Here is a 24,169-nt window from a genome sequence, read left to right as displayed (position 1 = left end):
AATATGGCACCACACATGGGAGGCTAGCGGGCGAGGAGGGTAGAAGCGCACGGAGAGGATATAGGCGCGCTGCATTGTGGGTTTTTCGTGTTTGGTTCTGGTTTTGGGGCAAGCATCGAGCGGGTGACGGAGGGAGAGGGGCGCACCGAGCCAACACGACCGAGCGGTGCGCGCAAAAGAAAATGTAATAAAGAAAAAAAGCACAGCGACAACGGCCGCAACAACGCAGACAGCGAACGAAGGGGCCCCGCTGCTGTGTGCACGGAAAAAACAAAACCAGCTCGACAACACCGCTAGCCCGCTCCCCGCCGCCCTCCACTCGACGTCAAAGCCTCTGGCATCGGCCGCCGGACGCCGTCCGTTCCCATGGATCTACCTGATCGCTGAAGAGAAACGCGGGTCCTCCCAGCTCACGACGCGAGAGAAGAACCGCGTCGTCGAGCCGAGAAATGTCGGCAAGGGCAACGCGACGACGTGAAGAGTCCAACAACAGCGTCACCACGGCAAAACAGTGGACCTTCTACGGTGAGCGCAGCGGCTGCTAACACTCGTGCCGCGTACACCCTCGGTGGCGTCTCTTTTTAGCATTTCCTTTTTCCTTGCTGCTTCGCTCGGAGACTCCACGACTTTGGGCATCGGAAGATTGAGTGCATTATTGTAAGCGCGTAGAAGGCGCCATTTATCGTAACTCATTTTATCTTCGTCGATCCAATTCGTTTGAGGCATTGCTTTTACATTCTGAAATCCCCATCCAAATGGCGGCGCGTTCAGGAAAAAAAGAACAGTTCGACGGGTCTCAGTAATTTGCCTCCGGGGACGCGTTCGAGGCACCTTCGCAAAAAGAGCGACAAGCGTTTCGAGCAAACACATCCGCGCGTTTACTTGCAGTGTATGCGTACTCGAACGTACTAAAGTACACGCAGGGATTGAGGGATCTTTCGGTAGCGCCCGCACTGTGACGGCACCTCTGCTCAGATTTCTTTAGAAAACAAATGCGGACGCACGAACGTAGATGTTTGAAGCGTCGGGTACGCGATACGTCTATGTGCAAACGACCCTGTAGAAACGGCGCTTTCTCGACTCGTTTGTTAAAGTTGACGGGCGGGAATGTAATACAATGCAGTGCAGATTCATCTACGCCACTGCCGAACGTTGTGGGGGGGATGGAGCGATGGACGGCGCTGGGCGATCTCTTGCGCCGCAGTAGCGGCTCTACTAACGCGCATAGTAATTACCGGTGACACACGCCGTCGGCAGTGTCACCGACACCGCGACCACCTACTGAAGTCCCACTTCGCAACGCGCTCACGCGTGCGGTGACGCGATGCGCTCGGCGCGCCCGCCCGCGACTCATCTATTCGGTTCGCCACGCGACCTTGATCGCAAAACAACGCCCCGACCGGACGTCGTTGTCGTCTTGGGTTTGCTAAACAAGACGCAACGGTGCGCGTCGTACTATGTATTGTGCGCAGTACGCGTCTCTCATCGAGGTGGCTACGCAACGCGCAGCCAACGTCGACCGTGGTACCGCGCGAACGTGAAAAGAAACGCAGCGGCAACTACGACTGCCCGTAGCAGACGTGCTACGTCCAACTGTGGCGTCGTCTACAGCTATCTATGGAAGCTTGTTTTCTTGCGGGTCTCCCCACACACACACCTACGGCGGACCATTGCGATAGCAGGTGACTGTGCTCGGGCCGATATACCCGCGGAAAAGCGAACGTGCTGGGAAAGATCGCCGTGCCGCGCGCATATCAGTTCGAGTGCCTTCGTGACGTTGAAACGACGGTAGAACGAGTCCGCGAAACCTCGAAAGCGCGTGCCCTGCGAACGCCCCAGCAATTTCTTCACGCGCCAGTTTCGGTTTCGTCAGCGCGACACAAGGTGTTCTTCTACTTTTTCAAGAGTCACGCTTCTACTTCTTCAAGTGTCACGCATATGTGTCACGCGTCTTAAGAAACTGACGTCCCCGATGTGCAAGTGAAAAAAAAAAAAAGGAAAGTATACACGCGAACGCCCGGCCGGGAAGCGGAGCCTATGGTTCGTTCGAAGCGCATGTACCGCCTGCAGGAACGTCGAGGTGGGTTTTCTGGCTGCGAAATTCTCGCATACTCAACTGTGCTGCACTAACATCGTGATTACCAGTACCGCGGAACTGAAGGGATATTTTTGTAGTACTGACAAAATTGCTAACAGCCACAATCGAATTCTTATGTCCCACCCAAACAGGCAGCATTATAGGTGGCCCTATATGACCACGGTGTGAAGTTCAAGCCCCCCCTCCCCCACTGAAGGTCGTGTTGTCATAATGACAAGTGGTTGTTTCCAATGGACTCGTAACAGCCGCCAATGTAGAATGCCTGGCAACAACAATGCTTTCCTCTAGGCATCATATGATGCCCCAAAACGTTGATAACTTGGCGCTATCAGTCTTTGTTTAGTTTGTACCTTATCTTTACGTAAACATGGAATACACTAGACATGTATTGAGTGAGGAAGAGATTCAAGCGACGCTCTCCTTACTACAATGTTTTGTAACAAATGACATATTGAACAGTGCATTTCAGGCGAATAGCTTCCTTTTGAAAAATTTTCATTGTGTCAGAGACAACTATGAAACATCATTCTTGTTTGTAAGCTATATATAACTGACTCTTTTTTTTTTGGCTAACACCAGTGATGCTGCAATGTGAAGAGCAATGTATTTGTTCTGCCCAACCAATAGAATATTTCAGCACAAAGCGTTGGCAGGCTAGTTGGTGCGAATCCATAATTCCTTTGTTTAGCTCAAAACAGTGGAAGCACCTTGTCCTGTCGTCTTTCTTGTGTCCATTGTTTTGCGCTTACTTATGGATCAATGGAATATTCCTGTGTGTGTGTGCGTGCGCGCGTGCTATTGGCATAACTACATAATACCAATTTGCCAGAAGCAAGTGATAAATTGAGAACCTGCATTTGCCGAGCAGCATATTCTGCTACATTGTAAGCAACATAACATGCAAAGTCAGTGTCAAAAGCTTGTGGACTGCAAGATCTGCAAACATTTTGAATCTCCTAGCAGTTTGTGACCATAGTAAGTAGAACTGACAAACAGTGTTATTTGTATTTCTAGTACAGACTGGGAAATCCAAACACCAGGCTGCTGAAATATTCATTCAGACTCTGCAGTACGTAAGCTTCTGACATATAGAAAAGCCAGTCACAGTCACAAAAAAAAAAGTTCAAATTCAGCTTCATGCCCCTGTAATACAAATTTACAATACGAAAGTATGATGCAGCTAACAGCTTTCCTTCACAAATCTTATTTCTCTGTATTAAAGCATTTTTAGAGTAATTTTATTTCTGATTTGCAAAAGTGTTTCAAAAAGCTGGACAGATAGCAAGATATATTTTGCGCTGATACCGTGGCGACATTTTACGTTTCAGCCTATGTTGCCAATCTTTTGCAAGAAGAACAAACAGCAGTATCTTTTCTTGCACATGGTAGCTATTTGGAGCAAAGAACTAAGAATATGCACTTAGAACAGTTGCATTTACTATTTTAGGTAATTTGTACATACCAAACTGCTGCTTAATCTAAAAGGTTATATGGCAACTTTATGTATGCAGTGTGCTAAGCATCAGGCTACTGGATCTAAGGCATAAGCTACATTTTGTTTTTACCTGTTCTCTACAAGAATCACACACTAACAAAGTGTACGGCATAACCAGACAAAGACGGAGAAACACGACGACGCATACACTACAAGTTCACCGACATTGCAGAAGTGGTGGAAGTATTGGCCTGTGCTGTATTACATTCTGGGTCTATAAGCATCCCTATGCACCCCCCTCTGCCCATCTCTCTTCTTACCAGCAGGCCAGCAGCCGGGTGGTGGGGCCGGCGCGCAGTCACCCACCAGCCCCACGCTGCCGCCGCAGCAGCCTCCGCTGCAGTCCGTCTCCCCACCTCCGTACTCGGTGTCTCCTCCACCTGCCTACCTGCAGTGCCCTAGCCCTCCGCCGGGACCATTACGGTCTCCGGGCGGCTCTAGCAATGGGTCCGCATCGTCGTCGTCCGCATGCGGAGCAATTGGAGGCAGCGGAGACTCGTTGAGCGCACCACTCCGGCTCGGACCCGGACAGACCCGGGACCCCAACTGGCAGGCGTCGCGGGCGAGCGTGCGGGAGCGTAACGCGGCCATGTTTCGCAATGAACTCATGAGCGACGTGCGGTTTGTGGTCGGGCCCAAGGGACCACTACAGCAGGTGGTGCCTGCGCACCGATACGTCCTCGCTACAGGAAGCTCGGTGTTCCATGCCATGTTCTATGGCGGACTGGCTGCGCCACCTGGCCAGGACATTGAAATACCCGATGTGGAGCCAGCTGCCTTCCTCGTCCTCCTCAGGTCAGTCTTCCTGCCTTGTTGGGAGGATGACTTGCCTCGCTGCTCTGGACCTTCAGGTCACGCAAAAGTAATGAAAGCCACCACAGCAGCTGAGTAACTATGTAGGCGCATTTCAAATGCAGAGTGGCGAGCAAAGTGGCACTGACAAGTTGAGATATATGTGTGGTCGAATACTTAAGGGCCCTCCAACAATGGTGGCTCTCATGTAAAGAATCATTCTACCATTTGATTGATGAATCAGTCAATCAAGCTTCTGCGCAAGTAGTATACTCATCAGAATATTTATATTGTAGTATCATAAGAAAGCTGTGAATATGCGAATTTTTGAAGAAAGTGCAGGTCTACAACTCTTGTAGAGTTAGACCATGTCTTGTAGTACTTGGTATTTAAACAGTGAACTTTCTTTATTCATGCCAAGACATTTTCAACCCTATAACATGACTTGCTGCTTGATGTGCTTATAAGGTCTATCCCTCCTGCAGGTACCTCTACTGCGATGATATCACGCTAGAGGCAGACACCGTGCTGGCCACACTGTACGCAGCCAAGAAATATCTGGTTCCCCATCTGGCCCGGGCATGTGTTGCCTACTTGGAGACCAGTCTCACCGCTCGGAACGCCTGTGTCCTTCTCAGCCAGAGCCGCCTCTTCGAAGAACCCGTGCTGGCCCAACGGTGTTGGGAGATCATCGACGCTCAAGCAGCTCTCGCCCTCTCCTCCGACGGTTTTCCCGATGTCGACAGGCCCACGCTAGAAGCCGTGTTGTCCCGCGAATCACTGAACACCCGCGAGGCAGTCATTTTCGACGCAGCCCTCGCCTGGGCTGGTGCCGAATGCAGTCGCCGTGGCATCGAACTCACCCCCGAGAACCGGCGCGAGTGTCTCGGAGATGCCCTGTACCTTGTCCGGTTCCCTTCCATGTCCCTTCAAGAGTTCGCAGACGGTGCGGCTCAGTCCGGCATCCTAACTCTCCGTGAAACTGCGGACATGTTCTTGCATTTTGCGGCGAGCCGCAAGCCTGCTGTGCCGTTCCCAATCCAGGCACGCCTGGGCTTGCCGACGCGCGTCTGCCGCCGGTTCCAGTCCTGCGCTTACCGCAGCAACCAGTGGCGCTACCGGGGCCGGTGCGACAGCGTGCAGTTCTGCGCAGACCAGCGCATCTTCCTGGCTGGGTTCGGCCTCTATGGCTCGAGCAGCGGTGCGTGCGAGTACCGCTCACGGATCGAGCTCAAGCGGGGTGGAAAGGCGCTGGCACAATGCGACACCCGCTTCCACTCGGACGGGTCTAGCAGCACCTTCCGAGTCTACTTCGACCACCCCGTCCAGATTGAGGCCGACACCTACTACACTGCCTCGGCGGTGCTGGAGGGCTCGGAGCTCAGCTACTTCGGCCAGGAAGGCATGAGCGAAGTGTCGGTGGGCAGCGTCACCTTCCAGTTCCAGAGCTCCTCGGACTCTACCAATGGCACAGGAGTACAGGGCGGGCAGATCCCCGAGCTCATCTTTTACGGGGCAGCCAATCCACCGGAATCTGCCTCGTAGCCGTGGTGGTGGTGTTCGTGGTGCACAAGGTCGATAAGTGATTCTGCACCTGTCCGCTTCCTCCGAGTGTGACCAAGTGACCAACATTTTCGTGTTACACCAGACTTCCCGCCTTCATGTTGTATCCCCAGCCGAGTGGGTGCTGTTCTCTGAAGGTGTACAGCTGAGGAGGAATGCAATTGCCCGCTTCACTCCTCCAAAGCAGGTTGATCAGTGTGCCCACGAAACACACCCTGCCAAACTCCAAGGTGCTCTGGACTCTCTCCTGAACCACTGCCTGAACGTTGTAGCACTGTTTTGCAACCCTTAGATTGTCCCCTCGGCTAAGAGGTGCAACGTGCTGCAAGAATGAGTTTGCATTGGGACCCAATTCCACAAGGATTCCTTTTACATTTAACCCGCGTGTGTGTGTTTTAATGTTGCATCTTGTGGTAAAGGGCAGCTAACGACAGAGAAGATAGAAGTGTGGAGAAAAAGAAATCATCAAGGATACCAGTTTATTAAGCGTTTAATTTGGCCAACACAAGTTCCCGTCTAATCATGAGCTAGCTGATGCAATAATGATGTAGAAGATCAATTTCCATTTCTTCTTTTTGCTTTACATGACGTGAAAATCACATCACATAATGCGCGAACAAGCACTTGCCGCCACCGAGTTCATGTGACTGCAAAGCTCTGCAGCCACCCCATCGCTAAAGTGTGTCCTGCTCACTACTTCACTCACTAAGACGTGGAGGAACCACGCTTCCTTCTAGCAGTGATGGTTTTAAATGTCTCTGTCCAGAAATACGGAACTGTTCAAAGGTGTTCCAGTTTGTCATCTACTACACGCAGCACCTTATCTCTTCTGTGTAGCTGACGAAAACAGGAAGCGTTACAGGAAACTGTTGCCACCAAGTATCACTGTTTTTGTAAAAAAGAAAATGTCACCGCGAAGAAGTTTCAGCTGTTCCCCACCTTTTCCTAAAACATCTCCACACGATGTTTTCTTCACGGATGCAATTGAAAAAAAAAATGTGCAGCTGATTTACTCTATTTAATGCCCTGTGAGCAGCTGCGTGGTGCAATGATTGTTGTAAACAACATACTGTGTTGCCGCCGCCACTTTCTCCCTGTTTGGCCGAGCAGCTGGGTATCATTGCAGTGTTGCCATTTTGTTTGGCAAAGCTGGTTAGATGCACGAAACAGAGCTGTTTCACCTCAACAGTCACTTGGCGAGATGCCAGGTAATATTTTGTCGCATTTATCTGCGCTCAAAAGACACAACGCTAGCCAAATTTTACAAATGTTGATGAGGAAAAGATAAATTCGAGAGGAAAGCCTCTCTGATAAGGCCTCGGGCTGTCCTAAACAGTTTTCCCGAGTGATCTGGCAATGGCTTTGTTACAGACTTTCTTTCAACCCAGCACATATTTATTCCTCACACAATTGTAGAGAGAAGTGAGCGCGGATACTCTTAATTGCTACATTGTGCGCATGTTCGCAAGAAAGTCTCAACGCGTTCTCAATAAATGGCGCCCTGCTTAACCCTGTTAACGCAAGTTACATTACTCTATATACGCCGCTCTCTTCGAGTGGCAGTACCCCCAAGAAATACGTCCCACCAACAAAGTAGATCCAATAACCGAGATTGTAGTACCAACAAAAATGGCTTAGCACACCCAAACATTCAAAGTACTCTGTAGAAATACCACAGTTGTTACCGTCTCCAGACCATTTGCAGCGCGCAATGCCTCGCGTGTTTGTGTTGCTAAGAACAGTGCTCAAATGAGCGCCGGCCGTTTCGACCCTGGGGCGCAACGTTCGTCTCACAAGGGCCGCAGACGTTGCAGCTAGCTGTGCTTGCGACTCGCACACCGCCTTTTTGCTCACTGCCGCTTATAACCCATAGTTTCGAGTTATCCGTAACGAAATTCGTAGCTATTTTTAATAACCTTCTAAGCGTACGTATCGAGTAGGATGTAGTGCAGTTAGGACGCAGGCTTTCTACACTACTGCATGCAGTGTTTCAAGATGTCAGCTTAACCAGTCCTGCATTAATTTTCAAATCGCCAAGTGTAGCGTGTACTACCGCAGAGGCCAGTAGTCACTGGCTAAAGTGAAACTGCGGGGAAATTAGTGTGTTTTACTGTGAAACTTATTCCAATGTGTACAAGTGTGTTCAGAGGCAAGTGATTTGCTTGCAGCATTCTACACCGTCAAACGATACAGACTCCTCAAGGTCAATTGATGATGTTGCACAACTTTTAAGAAGAATTTAAAACATTTTCATCTCCCTTTCCTCCTAAGTAGGGTACATGAAATTTTTGTCAAGGTTTTTGTGCAACGTCTTTTGGAAGCGTGGCGCCTTTAGCCTTTCTTAAACGCACATCTCGCCCAATTAAGTGGGACATTCTCAAAGCGTGGGTGTGACAGTCCTCGCCATAACTTAGTCCTCCATTACATCATGTAGCCTGGTATGTAATAGATGATGTGATTGGCAAACAGAAACCAAAGGCAGACCCAAAAGTCAATATTTACTAAAGACATTCACACTACCATCCTCCTCAATGCAATAAGAAGCTAAGGTATGAAGTGATGAAATCTTTAGAAAGGACATAGTGGCTATTGTTACTTGGATGCATTTCAGGCTGCAAAATAGCGTCAAATTTTACAGGTGTGCAAAAAAAAGGTAAAGCAAAAATGTGTAGTGTCTATGCACACATGACACGCTTATGGCCATGGATGCCGTGGAACAGTTTTTAATTGTCCTCAACAGCCTGGGGTATTCATACCTTCTTTTGAGTAATGCATGCTGGTGTATGTTACTATCAAGTAGCAAAAATTGAGGGAAAACAAACTTAGACACTGTTTTCAAATGACTAACTACTTGCCCTGGACTGCAAAACACCAATTCACCTTGAGGTCGTGCACATGGGCAGCTGTGTTGTGAAACGTTCAAACAGGCCAGAGACAAGTAGACCACCACAAAATGACCATTTTGTGTTTGTTTGTTTGCTTGTTCTTCTACTTGAGTGCCCGCGCAAGTTCACTGTACATTTACGCCTTTTACATTTGCTCTCTGAATTTGTGGAGGGGTTTTAACGTGTACGACAACGGAGTGCGCACAAAGGTTGTGACCGTCCCTTAGCGAGCAAGCGCAGTTCTGCCTTGCTCATTAGCCAAAAATGCGAGCTTTGGTTTACCCGTAACAAGAGGCACAGCGTATTCTCTTAATAACTCGTTCTAGGAGAGGAGCCCCGAAACTTTGGTGCCCTTTGTAGTCACTTGCCGACTGTGCCAAGTCGCAGCTGGCGCTGTTCGGCCGTCGTGAAAATTAAAGCCATCACGGGCTGGTTTTCCTTCTGGAACAGTCTTGGGTGCTCAGAGACAGATCGGTGAAAAAAAATTAAATAGCCCTCTCAAGCACGGTATCTCCATACAGAAACAAAGCTTGTTTTTTGATGTTCCGACTAGTGGTGACAAGACAAAAATAGCTTAAATGTAGTTCTGAATGTAAACGTAATCCTCTGTTAACTGTAAACAATATCGTAAGCCACTTTAGTATGGAGAATAATGCAAAACAAGGTAATTTTAAGAGGTGCACTGCTGGGTTGGATGAGAAGTTCAGCGTGTTGCTCAGCATTATTTTATCAATTTATTTATTTATTTATTTATTTATTTGTTTGTTACATAGTGCAAACTCGAGGTCCAAGCATGCGTCGGAAGATCTTGCATCAGAGGGCCCTCTACTGGGTAGTAACCAGCGCATCTACTTGTGACAAATATTTTAGTCCTTTTCGTGATGTACAAGAGGTCAACATCTGTAGATCAGTTTATTTTTTTTAATTGTAGTGGCTTGTCTGATGCGACTTTAAATATTCATGCTACAGGTAAGAAATTTTTTTTTTTTTAACAAACACTCGGTCATAATTCGCGACTTCAGGGGTTAGCAGTAGCGCTGCTGTGATGAACGTGGGCATGATGAGTGCTTCACATGCCGGACCGAGCCCCTGACAACATGACATCTAAAACCATGATGTTCTTATTGTAAAAGGACCAGCAGCTAAAACCCTAGAAGTGAGATAACTGCAATGGCGATGTGGGCTGTTTCGGGGCCCCCCTCCTTTTTTACCAAACAATTCCTTGTTGACCGCCAAGCCCGATGTCCAGTCTGTGAAACGTAACAACCAAAGGTTCTTGGTGGACAACTGTGGCTCTGCCCACACCTGTTCGGCTGTCCGCGTGTTTCAACTATGCACTGTTGACTGTTTTCCCGAGTAGGACGCCCGCTGTAACGAACAGGCCAAGGCAGAACCGTTCCAACAGAATGCAATAATAAAAGCCCTGTACAGCCTGCAAGCTCCTGTCTCTCCTTTGGTCTCCTGTCGTGAAACTTGCATGCATAACCGATAAGACATTTTTCGGTTATGGACATTTCCGATGGACATTTTCCAACTTACAGCCAAAAGCATTTTTACGCGACAAAAGACGTGGCTACGAAAAATGAGGGTTCAGCAAACCAGTGACTGTGCTATAGTATATATATATATATATATATGTTGTTGTCAAACATGCATTTATATAACAGAAAAAGAATAAAGCTTAAATTCACTTAATGTAGCTGGAGAAAATAACAGTTTTGTACAATTCCTCTGTGTAAACGGAGATACAGCCTCTGTGTTGCCAAAATTTCAGTTCCTTAGCAAAGCCCAAGTCTAAACACAAGAGCAATATTGTGCTTTACTCCTTCTATGAGCAGTACAGTTCTACATGCATTCTACATGCTGACATGCTTTTTGTTTGTTGAATTACTGCCATTGTCATAGTGCACCAGATACAGTCACATTTCCTTTGTTCTCATTTACAAGCTTTTGAAATTAGCTATATTTCGATATTCAATTTGATATTCGGAACTTATTCTTTTCAGATATTAGTATTCAATTCAACTCGAAAATTTCACTATTCGCACATTCCTAATCTTGACAAATATATTACCGATATCGTTTCATGGAATGTACATATTGGTTACATTCTTAACAATGCTAATCAAGCAGTTCGGCCTCTGTGCCATAACTTTAATTCTGTCCTGTGCAAACTTAAACAAATATTCTACAAGACACTTTTATTAAACTTAAGTATGCTATGGCTATCTGAAACCCTCATCAAACTGCTTTAATTCAACTCATTAAGAGTGTTCAAAATTGTGCTTCTCATCTTATTTTGTCCAATTTTCCTGTTATGCCAGTGTTAAGTCTATGAAATAGCGTAAGCTCCCCAAACTCTCATCCCATTGCAAATGTGCATGATTACGTCTTTTTCACATTCTTTCAACTGCGCTTTAAATGAAGTCTGTAGGAAGTCCATCATACATATCGTCCTGTTTTGTTACAGCCTAAAAAGTTGGTGTGCTGTCTTCTGAACAAAGTTATAGCAGGATTGTTTTTTTCATTCTAGTAACCGGCCTGCACTGAAACCACCTGCCTGCTTCTACTGCCACCATTCCAGACAATACAAGCTTCAAACGAGCCGTGCACAAAACATTTTTTGTAAACTTTGTATTGCTGCAAATTATTTGTAATTATGAATTAGTACTCATTTCTATAATGTATTTGGGACCAGAAATAAATAAATAAACAAATAAATCTACATAAATAAAATGATGCCAATACAAAGCATGTAATAGAATATACGTGAAGTGCAACTTTGTGAAGCAGGTTGAACGGTACAGAACAAAATGCAGTGCATACATTTGTCCTTATTGTCATCCACTGCAATGTGTAACCTCATGCAATGCCCATCTTTACGCACTATTACACCATTTACAAGCTATGCCATATGCAGTTCACGGTGGTTCACACTCGTGCCGGTCGTCTTAAAAAGCTATTTGGGGTCGACACAAGAGAATGTGTGCAGTTTTGACCTAATAGTTAAGAGCATCGTGCTGTTGCGTGAACACATCAATATTTTAGTTTTTTTTTCATGTGAGCTATTCGACAAGACAGTAGCTGCCAAAGTCAGCAGAGGTCAGTAGAACAGGAATGAGCGAGAAGCTCGCTACGCTGATGATCCCACATTACCAAGAACTGGCACGACGCACACACATCACCAATACCTCAGAAATCTGGCAGTTTCGCCCTAAGGGCGGTACACTGACAGAGATGGCAAGGTTTAACATTGCGCTAGCACTTCTTGGGCGGTGTTCCAACAACAAACAGGTGCGACATGCTGGCGCGATGCAACACACAGTGGCAATCTTGCCAAACAAAACAGTGCCCTGGTGGCTAGCAGGCGTCTCGCACTGCTGGCCTGATGGGTGCCACCAGTGGCATTGCAGGCACCACACCTCATTGGTGCACAGGTTGACGTAGACGAGAAACTGCCGGCATTGGTCAACGCAATGTTAGATATTGGATAGCATGAGCTAGCTAGGCTTACTGCCAATACCAGAGCATACACACAGCAGCTCAGCGGAAGCGCTAGTGTGCGAACACACAACACTCGTGCTAGCAGCAAGATGAAGAACATTGCCCTTGTTCTGTCACCGAAGCTGTTGAGCATAGTGCTGATGGTGTGCCTACTTCGCTTCGTCATTTTTGGCAGCCAAACACGCTCCTCGTCTCTGAAGACCCTCTAACCCTCCGTGCATGAGCCATGCATGTGCCGTCAGAGGGACAAGGGGGCCGGCGTTGACGGCCTGAATATGCCTAGAGCATCCGTATAATTGATATTGTAATAAAAAGAGGCAATGGACAGGGACGGAGTCAGTGGCCACTCCTTCCGGTGCCTGTCGGCTATGCGATCAGAGTATATACATGCTTTTCATAACGTTGTTAGAAAATAACTCCTTTCCCTCATGGGAGAACATGCTCAGCTGCGAGCGGACAGTGTTCTCTTGCCTCAGGCAAGAGAACAGAATCGATGCACAGGCAAGATGTCGGGCACCATGCCACCAGCTTAAATGGCCCCTCACCAGGTATGGCCATCTTGAGCTGACAAGCACCGTGCATACAATGCGCACTAAAGGTTGTGTCTGCTAAGTATTACACTGATACGCACTGCACAAAGAGCTGGAATTTCAAACCGAACGCCGCACAACAAGAAAGCGAGGGGAAAAAAATAACGAAGACGAGGCTTGTGATGTATGCATCACGCAAACCTTCAGCTGCAATATGGGAGAATGCAGGGAAGGAATTTCACTTGCGGATTCTAGAGACGGGGCAAGTGGAGAAAGTGTCTCTCTTGGCAGGGGCACTTGCCTCCTGGAATCATGGGCTTTCGGCACTTAATTATTTCTATCTCAGCTATTAATAAACCAATCTGAAAAATTGTTGCGGCAGAACGGTCCCTAGAAGGCACGTAACAGCTTCCAGTGTATAACCAACATCTGCTATGTGGCCTGAGGGGCCCTTCAAAGCCATGCTACAAGAAATGCTGGTCAGCTTACACTGCTAAGGCATTCTTTCAAAACGGATTGGTATCCCCTTACGCAAAAATGTTGCTTACGACCAGAGAAAATGGAGGCCAAGCAAGGACAGACTCCCGCCAACGCATATGTCTTGCAGATAAGCCAAACATTGGGAGATGCAAGAGTCGCGTGGGAAGGACAAACGCAACAGTATGTGAGGAAGTCAAGTGTCCCCAAACGATGCAATCGCGGCTTGCCAAATGGCAATGATTACAGGGGTCACGGCTTGACATCTCTACTACTAAGCTCAAGAAGTGGGCCCGGTCCTGCAATCCCTGAGGAGAAGTCTCAATGAAGCATCCAACACTCAATACTCTCACAATGCACGGTCGAGGTACGATCAGTTCTGGAAGTGGGCTTTCGCTTTGTCGTCACGATAGCTGCGGCGGACGCAAAAAGGCAGTAAAGCTCACCTATTGCTGGAATGTTGATGCAGAGCGCCGCCGACAGCTTCAGAAATGTCTTGCCCAGTTCGTAGACGTTGACTTGGACGACATCGCTCAGGTCGAGGAGCATGTCTGAGGCGCTGTTTGTCAAGGAGCATGTTCACATGTCAACCCATGAAATGGTTGAAAGCAGCCTGTCCAGGATTACACGCTGCGAAGTTTGAACCCAAACAGCCTTTGGAGAAGATTGTACTCATTTCTTCTAGACGATGCGGTTATCAAATACAGTTTTTTTTTTTTCATCTGTACTTGTGCAAGCTAACTGGAACAGTCAGCTAACTGAACCTGCCTAAAAAATTATTTTAGCTCAAGCAGAGCTAGGGCTACAGTGCACTTGGCTACGTCTAATACACAGTGTGGTCAGTGAGCATGAGTTAACAAAATTACCTGCTACAAAACAAGGCATTTTCTGTATTTACACAAGTCTAAAGCCTGCCTCAATCTGAAGCCATATCTAAAGATCAGCAGGTCAGATAGAGGACCCAGTGAATGCAAGCGAACCCAAAAAAAGCATCAAAAGTGAGGCAAATCTGGTCTTGTTCTCTCCTGCGATGCTAGTCACAAGTGACTTTTACGATCGAATGACACAAAACCGTCCTCTCATGCTGGATCTTCACCCACCTCAGTGGGCTCCGCATGTGCCGTGACTATCAGATAGTGTGAAGTGAGTGGGTGTTATGGTTTAACTGAGTTATTGGATCCAGGCGAACACCATAGCTCTACATTCACAATGTCAGGACATTATGTCGGACTGGATTGGAGTAAATACATTATGTATGCATCGTGGAGTACATTACGTGCAACCTAATGGCACCAAGAGAACACATCCTTCCAGTGAATGCATTTGGGACTAGTTGTCGGCAGGATACGATTGCAAGCAAAATTGCAAAAGCTAGGGGGGGAGGGGGGATCTGTTCATTTCTTTCATTGCCCGATCTTGTGCAGACCGGTAAGCTGTCGTTAGTGTGGGTCATCGACTGCAGACAACATGTACTAAGCCACCAGGCGGTCAGAGAGAAAGGATACGGGACGAGTTCTCAATGCGACAGACCATGTAGACGCACGCTGCAATCACATGGGAGCTTCGCCGGCCTCGCGTCAGGTGCCGCGCCAGGGCCATCTTGTAGAAGTTGAAGGCCATCTCAATGCAGTGCTGGTTGAGGCGCAAGCGCTCTGCGACCTGGACAATCTTCTTTCGTGCTGCGGAGAAATGCGGAGAATGTATACTGAATGGTCCAAACAAGCAAGCCCTGTCACATGGCTGTACAGTAGCTATGGCTCAACCATCCAAAGACATCACTGAGGCGGTGAAAGACAATACGCACCAAGTCTCTGCTGTTAAAATTGTGCATTTCACTCGTCACAGAGAAATGAGGTACAGTAAAACTACTTTAATGTGACCCTTGTTAATTCACGAAATCAGATAACTTGAACTAGCCCTCCAGTCTCAGCATGCACATACACTATTTAATGGCATCAAACTCCTGTTGATTTGAATGCACTTGAACTGGTTAATTCGACAAGACCCCCAGAGCATGCTGAATTTCGCAAAATAACAAAAGCAGCGCTAGTGCCCAAGCAAAGTGAAACGGACTCCGCATCATGAAAACCTTCGTGAATACCATGTACTCGCGTAGATATGGTACGGTATATGGCATGGACTGTGCGTGAACGTACGGCGACAGCAGTAGCATAGCCGATGTTTGTGTCATTGGCAGCGGCGACGCAATCAGGCCAGGCAGCTGGTACAGCCGTATTGACCTGCTGGCTCCTCTTTATTGTGCCAGCCATGAATTTGGAAGTTCTGCAAGCGTATACATGCTCTAGCGTGGGGAAACTGCCATTTGTGTGCAACTGGTGTCCAGAAGATGGCGGACAGGAAGATGCTGTGCCGCGTGGTCGTACGATTACTATGTAAACTCATTTACCTACAGTGATTAATTTAATTTTAATGTTTTAATCTTTTTTGCAATGGCCCGCAGGTTAGACAGCGGTATGTATGAAGTTTCGCTTTTTCACAACATATTGCAACATATTGTATTTGTGCGACCAGTGGCTACAGGGCACCTCGATTTTGCACTTGCGACCAGGACACTGTCTGTCACATACAGGAAGCACCAAGATGCACAAACAATACGCAGGGGTGGGAAAGCTCACAGTCATTTTGAAATAAATTTTCAGAGCTGATGAAAGCCCATTCTGAAGGAGATTGCAGCAGACATGTTCTGATTTTGGAGCAGTCTGTAGCACATATATCTTATTATTGAAGCCTGGAGCACGCAATCTTTCAATTAGAACATTATTATAATTAAGTGGGGCAACAGTCACAAAGCCTTGCATTCAGCAGCATTAAAGAAGTGTTGAAGAGCAGCCTAAAGGCATCTTTCATATTATTTATGTGTTAGGTGCTGGTGAAGTGATTGCAGGTGTTTTCCAACAGATGTTGTGATGAAGCTAGGGTTAGTGAACACCATAGTGGCATGTCAATGACTTCGCTTTGTCTCTCACTAGACTCGCTACGAATAGATATCTAAAGTCCACATTGAGCGATAGTGCATAACTTCCCTCAATAAGCTAAAGGGAGCGATATTCCTACTCTCCTGGCCTCTCCTTTTCCCAAGCCTATTCACCACTCGCCTTTCCAGTGTGGACATTTTGACCACAAATGACCATGCTGCGCAGTAATGAGATCGACGCAATATAAGAATGCATGATCGCCACGATTACGGGGCTATATGCGCCGGAATTAAGAACGCCTGTCATGACGCTGGTACAGGTGAAAACAAAAAGAGAGCAAAAGGCGCGGCCATTAACGTACGGACGCTTGCATGCATTTTCGTGGAAACGGCCCCAGCACAATCACGTTGCTCTGCTTCACCAACAGTGAGGCGTAGATAAGCCCCAGGCCTCCTCGCTCGCTGGCTCAGGCAGAAAGATAAAAGAATGTCGCTACATGCTGTTTCATTCTTGGGCTTAATTGCATGCGAGTGTTCACACCCAATACGAAAGCTGCGCTTATGCGCACTCCGAGATCAATGACATAATGCCCTACACTGCACCATTGACCTTTCACGGACGCATGCTATAGCTGACAAAGCTGTTCTGGCACAGCATGGCGCAATTTTGGTCATTTTTACGTTTTTGGCGCAACTTGAATATCAAAATGGCGCCATTGGTGCAGTATTCCCACCCCTGAGCACGTGATTTGACGTAGCCTTACATGCACAAAATTTAGCTGTGACATTACAAAGTAGTTATACTCTATGGACAGCGTTGCAGATCAAGACAACCTCAGTGTGAAGCTTATGGAGTAAGGCTTCTGTACAACCATGCACTGTTTGCGTACATTCCGCAGCATTTCCCAAGTGTGAAACGGAGTATAGCAGAGAACACCGCAACTTCCTACAGGAGGTGGATTACAAACAAGGCACGAGTTCACAGTACGGCGGAGATTTGAAGTTATTGACAGTAGCCGAACTTGGGCTGCCTCAGGGTCGAGCCGAGATTCCAACAAGTGGACTTGACTTTGCCCAGTCGTCGTGCCGAAACTTTCGCTCCACACTGAGGCGTCCCTTGTTCAATCATTGCACAATGTACGAAAGTGATGCAGCATGATGGCATCATCTCATCACCAACCTTTGATGAGCGTCAGCTCCCTGGACTCCTTTCCCGTCCCATGGTGGAATCCGGCCATATTGTGGCTCGGCCCCCCTGGGTACCAAATCAAGACAGTCAGCAAACAGTTTGAAGGGGACACCAAAGGAGAATATCAAACTAGGCTTTACTAGCACCATTAACAGACCCTTAAAAAACTTTGTTTGCATTCATGCAACTTCTGGAGCGAATGGACGCATACATTTGAACTCATGCACAATGCTAAGTCTGTGTCGTTCGCTGCACATACACGTGTCTTGGGGTGGTATTGTTGAGTGATCACTTTCGGGAACACAATCACTTTTATAAGATTTCGCATGACTCAGCATCAAACGCATTTGCATATGTGGCCAATAGTGATCCTGGCAATTTGCCAACCTCGCTACCTTTCATAGTGCCAGCACAGCTGTTAGCTGAATGCTTTGATACAACCGGTGCCAAAGTGCACAAAGCTTGCAAAAGTGAATGTACTATCCCTGAAAGGTGATTGCTCGAAAATATTGCATCCTGCTTTCCAATAAACCAATTATCAAAAGTTAGCACACATTTCATTAGCTCCCAGTCCATCCTTGTGGAGTTCATTGGGCTGTAAACTTGTGAAGATGCCAAACTAACAAGGCTGAACGTTGACTCTTCTCAAGTGTATTTGTGGCCATAGTTCGGAATATACAGTCAGTGTAAAAAAGTTATGAGTACATGATCTGAAAGTAAACAGAATTATTTTCCGAGCTACGGCTTGCAGCCAGGCGTTCAGCTTCACTCCCCGTACAAGTGTACCAGTGTAGTCCTTTGCTTCTTTAACAGCCGCGAACTAAACCTGGCCTGATATTCAGCTTTTTCGCAAAACATGCATCCCGCAAACTTTTGACGCTGAGTCCGCAGACACGTCTAGAGGTCAATGACTGGTCGAATAACATATTTAGAGTGCAAGGTGCACGATGTCAGACCGAACCAACATGTTAGCATTGCCCCTTGTCGTTAAAATATTCAAAGCCCAACTTCAGCCTGACTTGTAATGCACAAATTATCCATGCATTGCAGTGAATGCTTACTGTAAGTGACACAGTACATAATGCTGTATAAATACACTATTGTTGCTGCAGCAGTCTGCAAGAAAGTGCAGACATTTAGCGCAGACGGCATAGACGCTGTCCCCACCATCTGAAAGCTATGCAACTAGCATGCTGAAATGTAACTGTAAAGAAATACAAGACTGCATTAGAGCAGTACTGACACAAGAATTTGTCTCTTATTTCTTTTCTTTCTTTTTTTTTTTTGCTTTATTAGGTAGCTGCAGACTCCGTAATCACAGCATGAGGCCTCAATTCCCTCACACGCACCGCAAATACAACGAATTCAAAATGCGTGCCGAGTGGTGTATTGCTTCTTGGTGCACAGTGCGTTTACAAAGGTGCCTCTGCATCTCACGAAAACCAGGGGCCGGGATCCCGTGATATCACCGAAGTGCAGGTTTATGCAACAGCCAAAGCCGCATTGTGACCGCCTTGCCGAAAGCTTTAGACAACAGGATAATACCAAACAGAAGATGAGAAAGGTGTTGCATGGTCCGAGACAAGTGATAACAGAGAATTAAAATTATCATGTTGAAGGCAGAGAAGCGCAGAGCAAAAGAATGGCTGATGCAGTGCGCGCCCGCCTTTAGCGCGCACAATCACTGTGTGGCTTTCCACAACAGCACTAAGCTGATCAACGCATGTGTCAGCACTTCGTGATACCATGCAACTAGTACCAACTCTCAATTTTCAAGGTGTGCAGAAGAAACCTTGTAAACACAGCCCACGCCACGAGCCCACGCTGTGTTTAGCACACGTGTTGAACCAGTCGCATTAAAGAGAGGGTATGGCAAACTATGTATTCTGCATATGAAGAATTCTGGCCCCGTATTGTTGTTACAGGGTAGGAGGCTACCTAATAAGGCAAAAAAAAAAAAGTTGAACACGAAATTTTAGTGTCAGTACTGTTTTATAGTTTGCTACATAGAGGACCAATGTGGCATACCATCCATACTGATGAGCTGGCCGATAGCTCGTGAGCCGCCATGGGCATTCTCTTCGAACTGAATCTCCGAGACGATGATGTTGTTCTCCAGCACCGAGCCACAACCTGTGCAGACGGCATCACCGCGGGCTGGATCGGTGTCGATCTCGCTGCAGCCGCAGTTTGCGCACGACTTGGTTGACGACATGGCTGTCTGGCACTGCACCGCTCAGCTGCGACGAAGAAGGAGAAGAAGAGAAAAAAAAGTGAAATTAGTCACTGGGCAACAACAAGCGCTTAAACTTCACGGCAGCACCCTAGCACACAGCCTAGCGGCCGGATGAATCACCTTTTAAAAGCACACGATGCGATTTCACATCTGCAAGTTCACCACTCGTCTTGAGGCACCCGTGTCTAGCGTCTGACCTGACTCAGAATCAGTGTGCTAGAACATAGTTGCAGATGTTCTCCTCAGAACCCACATGGCCACGGACAGAGCTTGGCTGGACACATAGGGCATTAAACAAATGTTGATACTGTCACGCGTCTGTTGTCGTTGAAAAGGTTTTGTCATTTTCGTGGCATCCCCACTGCATGGTGCCAGCACATTTTAGTTGCACACTCAAACTTCCACAGCACCTCCTGGATAGCGCTGGCCCCCTATAGACTTATATGTTCACAGAATGCCTGACCTTCTTGAAGGATTGAAGTGGAGCTGCCTTCAGTTGCCAATGTTAAATCGAAATTCACCATGTAACGTGAACAGCAGAAAGCTTTTGGACAAGTTCCTATAATATTAAAATGCAATCAGCACTACATTGACCTTCAAGATTCATGTACATGCTACGGTCTTTCTGCGACATACGTGGACTTGGCAGGCATGACAGACTAAAAGATGGATGCAAATGTTGCAGTTGGACAGACTGGTAGTGGTAATGGCAATATACAGTTCTACTATGCTGAAGCTTTCTAATGTGGCGTGTCATGTGAAGTAGTTTCAGAGGAAGCTCTGCCATGGGAGCTCCTATGGCAGAGCTTCCAGAACAAAGAAACTGTTTTGCTCAGAATCTGCTGCACTGAACTTGAAGAGGCATGTTATGTTAAAAGAAAGTGTTAAGACCTGTACTGACTGTAGGCAGCCAACTTATTTATTTTGGCCATCAATTTCCTTAAAAAGGTTGTTGAAAATTATGAATTTAAAAGAAAAGAAACCGAAGCATCAAGCACACAACTCTGTAACTCAAAAATTAAGAATAGCATGAGAACAGTAAACTTAAACCTATTGAGACATCTGAAGTGGATAGAACTGACGCATAATACTTTTCCCTGAGGTACGTTTCACTAATTCTTAAATGGGACTTTTGCAAAAACCGTCGTTAACATAAACATTTCACTAAGCTGTAAAGTCAATCCTCCAGTACGTTTGCCCGCTTCAGATGCTTTCACAAATGCAGTTTGCAGAATTGTTTTTGGTCCACAGGTACAGATTTTTAAGCTTTGTGCGTCAATTTTTTAAAATGCTAACTGAATTTAAGCAATTGTGTAAAAAAAAATTGTAAGGCCCTAAATAATAAAAATAATTCTGCTCTCAAACAGTATAACTCAGCCTTCTCTCTTATACCCCTATCATATGCAAGATTTCTAAGAGCATTAAGAACGGAAAGAGATGGAAATGTGCGAGTTTATGCAAAGGAGCCTATATTGCGGTAGAAAAGTTTAACCTTCATAGGGCTCAAGTGCAATCAAAAGTGCCCAGAAAGCAGTTCGAGCGCTTTTTCGCTACCTGAGGGCAACAGACTTGAGTGCCCGACTATAGACATCCTACACCTAAGTTCTCTCTCTCCCTCTTTCACTCCCCATTCCCCTCCCCACGTGTAGGGTAGCAAACTGACTCAGTCTGGTTAACCTCCCTGCCTTTCCGTCTTCCCTTCTCTCTCTCTCTCTCTCTCTCAAAAGTGCCTGCGCGACACTGGTATATTCAAATTTATTTGGCAGTTACCTAACTGTAGCATTCCTGAATTTCACATATGCTTCAATAATAAACCAGAGCTCGCCCCAAGCTGGTGCTTCTCCTCAAATATTTGCAATACTGGCCATAAGTGTCTCATATGATATGAACCTCTGTGCAGTTTATAAACAGAGGCACTGAAAAGCTTGCTATTGCTTGCCGATATTCCTTGCCAAGTTTAGCTGGAACAAATGATGTATGGCAAGCCACAGCAATGCACCAATACAGAACCTTACAAGCTCCCAGCACCTTTTGCTTGCACCTCATTACAGTTTCTATAGGTCAATTTTTTTGTGTAACGTACACGAGAAATTATAAAAACACAGACGGTTCACCGGAAGATGGAGAATTGAAGCGATCGTCAGTGGATGAACAAGGGATGTTGCTGGAGGCAACATTTCAACAAGCGGACTTGTTTTCATCAAGATTTAAATGAAGATAGGTCCTCTATTTTGAAGTTTGACCTCAACGAAATAGGTCCTCACAGAGGCTCCACCCCAAGGCAATAACCCTTGTTTGCCAACTGTCGATGAAAAATTATACTGACACAAGCTTGAGGAAAGGTGCGCGTCTTTTTATTTGAAAACGCAAAAAAAAAGGGGGGGGGGAGAGAAAAAGAAGTCTTGCACACTCAATGGAAGAGAAAATGTGTCTTGGCAAATTCAACTGCCAATACATCAGAGCAGAAGCTTCAAAGGACCAGATGCTCACTGCTCCTACGGCGTGTATAGGCAATGATCAATCGATGCAGACAGGCGTTTTGCTTGAACACACCCTTTTCCCAGATTTGCAAGCGTGCTTCTCTGCACAGCACATTTGACCAACTTGTAGCAGCACTAGCCATCGTCCGACTGAAGACGATGTGCTAGCTGCACAGGCTCGTCTCCCGTACACGGTCTCGTAATGAGAGCCACGTCTACATTTTCCATGTCGTAACACAAGCAAACTGTGCTTTTGTACACACTGCAAAAATGACTATGCTGCACCAAGTGAACCACCAATGTCCTATCAACGTCCAGGTATGGTCCACTCGTCTACATCTTGTCATGACATCTAATGGCGATTCTATTTTCTTGCATTTTGTAAATATCAACTACCCTATGTTTTATTGTTCATTCTACTCTGGCATTAGACCGTTTATGGACATTACATATTTATTTAATATACCATATCAATTGGTGTAACTTAAGATTTACTCGTGAAATTGTTATGCAACTAGATATGTAAAAATGTTTAATTCCCTAAGCTTAGCTGTTAGCTTGGTGAAAGAGACAATGCTTGAGAGCGGCTGCTGATACATGGACGAATAATCTGTGTAGTCTTGGAGTCGGTAGCTACCAGAGAAAAGCTCACTGCACAGAAGCTCATCATTTTGACATACCGTCACGGAGTGTTGCCAACTATCCTAGGTATCGTGGGACTGTCTTAAATTTCACACACACACACATACACACAGAAAATAATATCTTCCAGTTGGTGTTTCCTTTTTTCTTCCTTAATACCCTTTTACTCAATTTCCTGCCCATAAGGCCTGTAAAGTATTTTGAAATAAACAATTAAATAAATAAACTTTATTGGGACAAATGGTTGTCTTGCAAGTACACTTAATTCCACACTCATCAACTTTCCAGTAACTCTTTCTCCTGTGCTCAAAAACACAATGTGCAAGAAAGTTTTTGCTATAACGAATTGTCGACAAATGATCGAACCTGGAATGCGTAATGGCAAACCATTACTCAAGGTCAACTTCTGTTTTAATTGTACCACACTGCACAACCACTGATACAGATTGTGGAATAACAGAACTGACAGCCTGGCTAGTTGGCCTTGATTCATCTTTGAAATGACTTGTCCAGTGCAAGAAATGACACGGACGACAGAGACTGCTCGCTGTCCATGTGTGCTCCTCTGTCATCTGTGTTGTCTCTTGTGCTTGACAAGTCAATTCAAAGATAGATCGTGGAATGCAGTATTGCAGGCAGGAACTAGCAAATAGCCTCTCCCGCCACCACTATCTCAACTTCCTGTATAGAGGACGAACCTACCCCCAAAAAGTGCGCTATATTCTAATGTTCCATTTCATTTTGCAGCCTTTTCGGCATTCATCATTAATTGGCTGAGATCAGGCCTGGACGTTGCTGTGCTACCAGTATCACAGGGATCAGCCACTTGTTGCACCACGTGTGACAAGAAAATAAGAGCGGAAATGGAATGTTACAACACACCGGCCCTGTTGTGTGCTGAAATTTTGACGTCTTCAATTTGGTTACATTTCCAGTAAATGCATCTGATGTATTTGAAACATTCTGCTACTTATTGGTTGTTTGCCTTTGTTGTCAGTTATTAAACACGATATGCTGATCAATGCACAGTTGTCACCAATATGAAAGGCAACACCTAAATTTTTTAATATTCCCGTAGGAGCTAAACACGCATGTCCTCCATAAAAGTGTTAATTGAGACTAAAAGTTCAAAAGGAAAAATTATTGTTATGTGTAAAGTTCCTAGATTTGAACCCATGCATCACGAGTTATTTTCGTTTTTTAAAAAAATGTACTGTTCCCTTTCATAGTGATGACTGCACTTTTTGTTGCTGTTTTAATTGTACTTGGTTCTTTGCAGTTTTGTCATATTGAGTCCCGTCCTCAATCACAGTGCTCTGGGTCCACCGTCTGTGTACTTAATT

General features: G+C 46.1%; 2 protein-coding genes across 6 annotated transcripts in view; one reads left to right on the top strand and one right to left on the bottom strand.

Annotated features, from left to right (window-relative positions):
• Window positions 1-24,169, bottom strand: part of Brf (Brf RNA polymerase III subunit) — a 55,615-nt gene that overhangs the window by 29,113 nt on the left and 2,333 nt on the right. For both annotated transcript variants that reach the window (XM_050181124.3, XM_055072499.2), the window contains exons 2-5: window positions 19,497-19,708; window positions 17,460-17,534; window positions 14,850-15,023; window positions 13,791-13,895 (exon numbers count right to left, since the gene is read on the bottom strand). In XM_050181124.3, the coding sequence (XP_050037081.1) occupies window positions 13,791-13,895; window positions 14,850-15,023; window positions 17,460-17,534; window positions 19,497-19,683 (541 nt within the window). In that variant the 5' untranslated portion in view covers window positions 19,684-19,708. The remainder of the gene's footprint in view (window positions 1-13,790; window positions 13,896-14,849; window positions 15,024-17,459; window positions 17,535-19,496; window positions 19,709-24,169) is intronic.
• lute (BTB/POZ domain containing protein 3 lute) lies at window positions 88-10,271 on the top strand. 4 transcript variants are annotated; one of them, XM_050181126.3, is made up of 3 exons: window positions 88-525; window positions 3,860-4,388; window positions 4,871-10,271. In XM_050181126.3, exons 1-3 carry the CDS (start codon window positions 450-452, stop codon window positions 5,928-5,930), a joined length of 1,665 nt encoding a protein of 554 aa, XP_050037083.1. In that variant the 5' UTR covers window positions 88-449; the 3' UTR covers window positions 5,931-10,271. The 4 variants fall into 4 exon arrangements, with proteins under 4 accessions (XP_050037083.1, XP_050037082.1, XP_050037085.1 ...); XM_050181125.3 differs by having other exon boundaries at window positions 3,857-4,388; XM_050181128.3 differs by lacking the exon at window positions 88-525 and adding an exon at window positions 554-2,080.

This window comes from Dermacentor andersoni, chromosome 7 (assembly GCF_023375885.2).
Source record: "Dermacentor andersoni chromosome 7, qqDerAnde1_hic_scaffold, whole genome shotgun sequence".
Lineage (NCBI taxonomy): Eukaryota > Metazoa > Arthropoda > Arachnida > Ixodida > Ixodidae > Dermacentor > Dermacentor andersoni.
The sequence above is the reverse complement of the archived record's forward strand: the minus strand, read 5'-3'. Positions and strand labels throughout refer to the sequence as shown.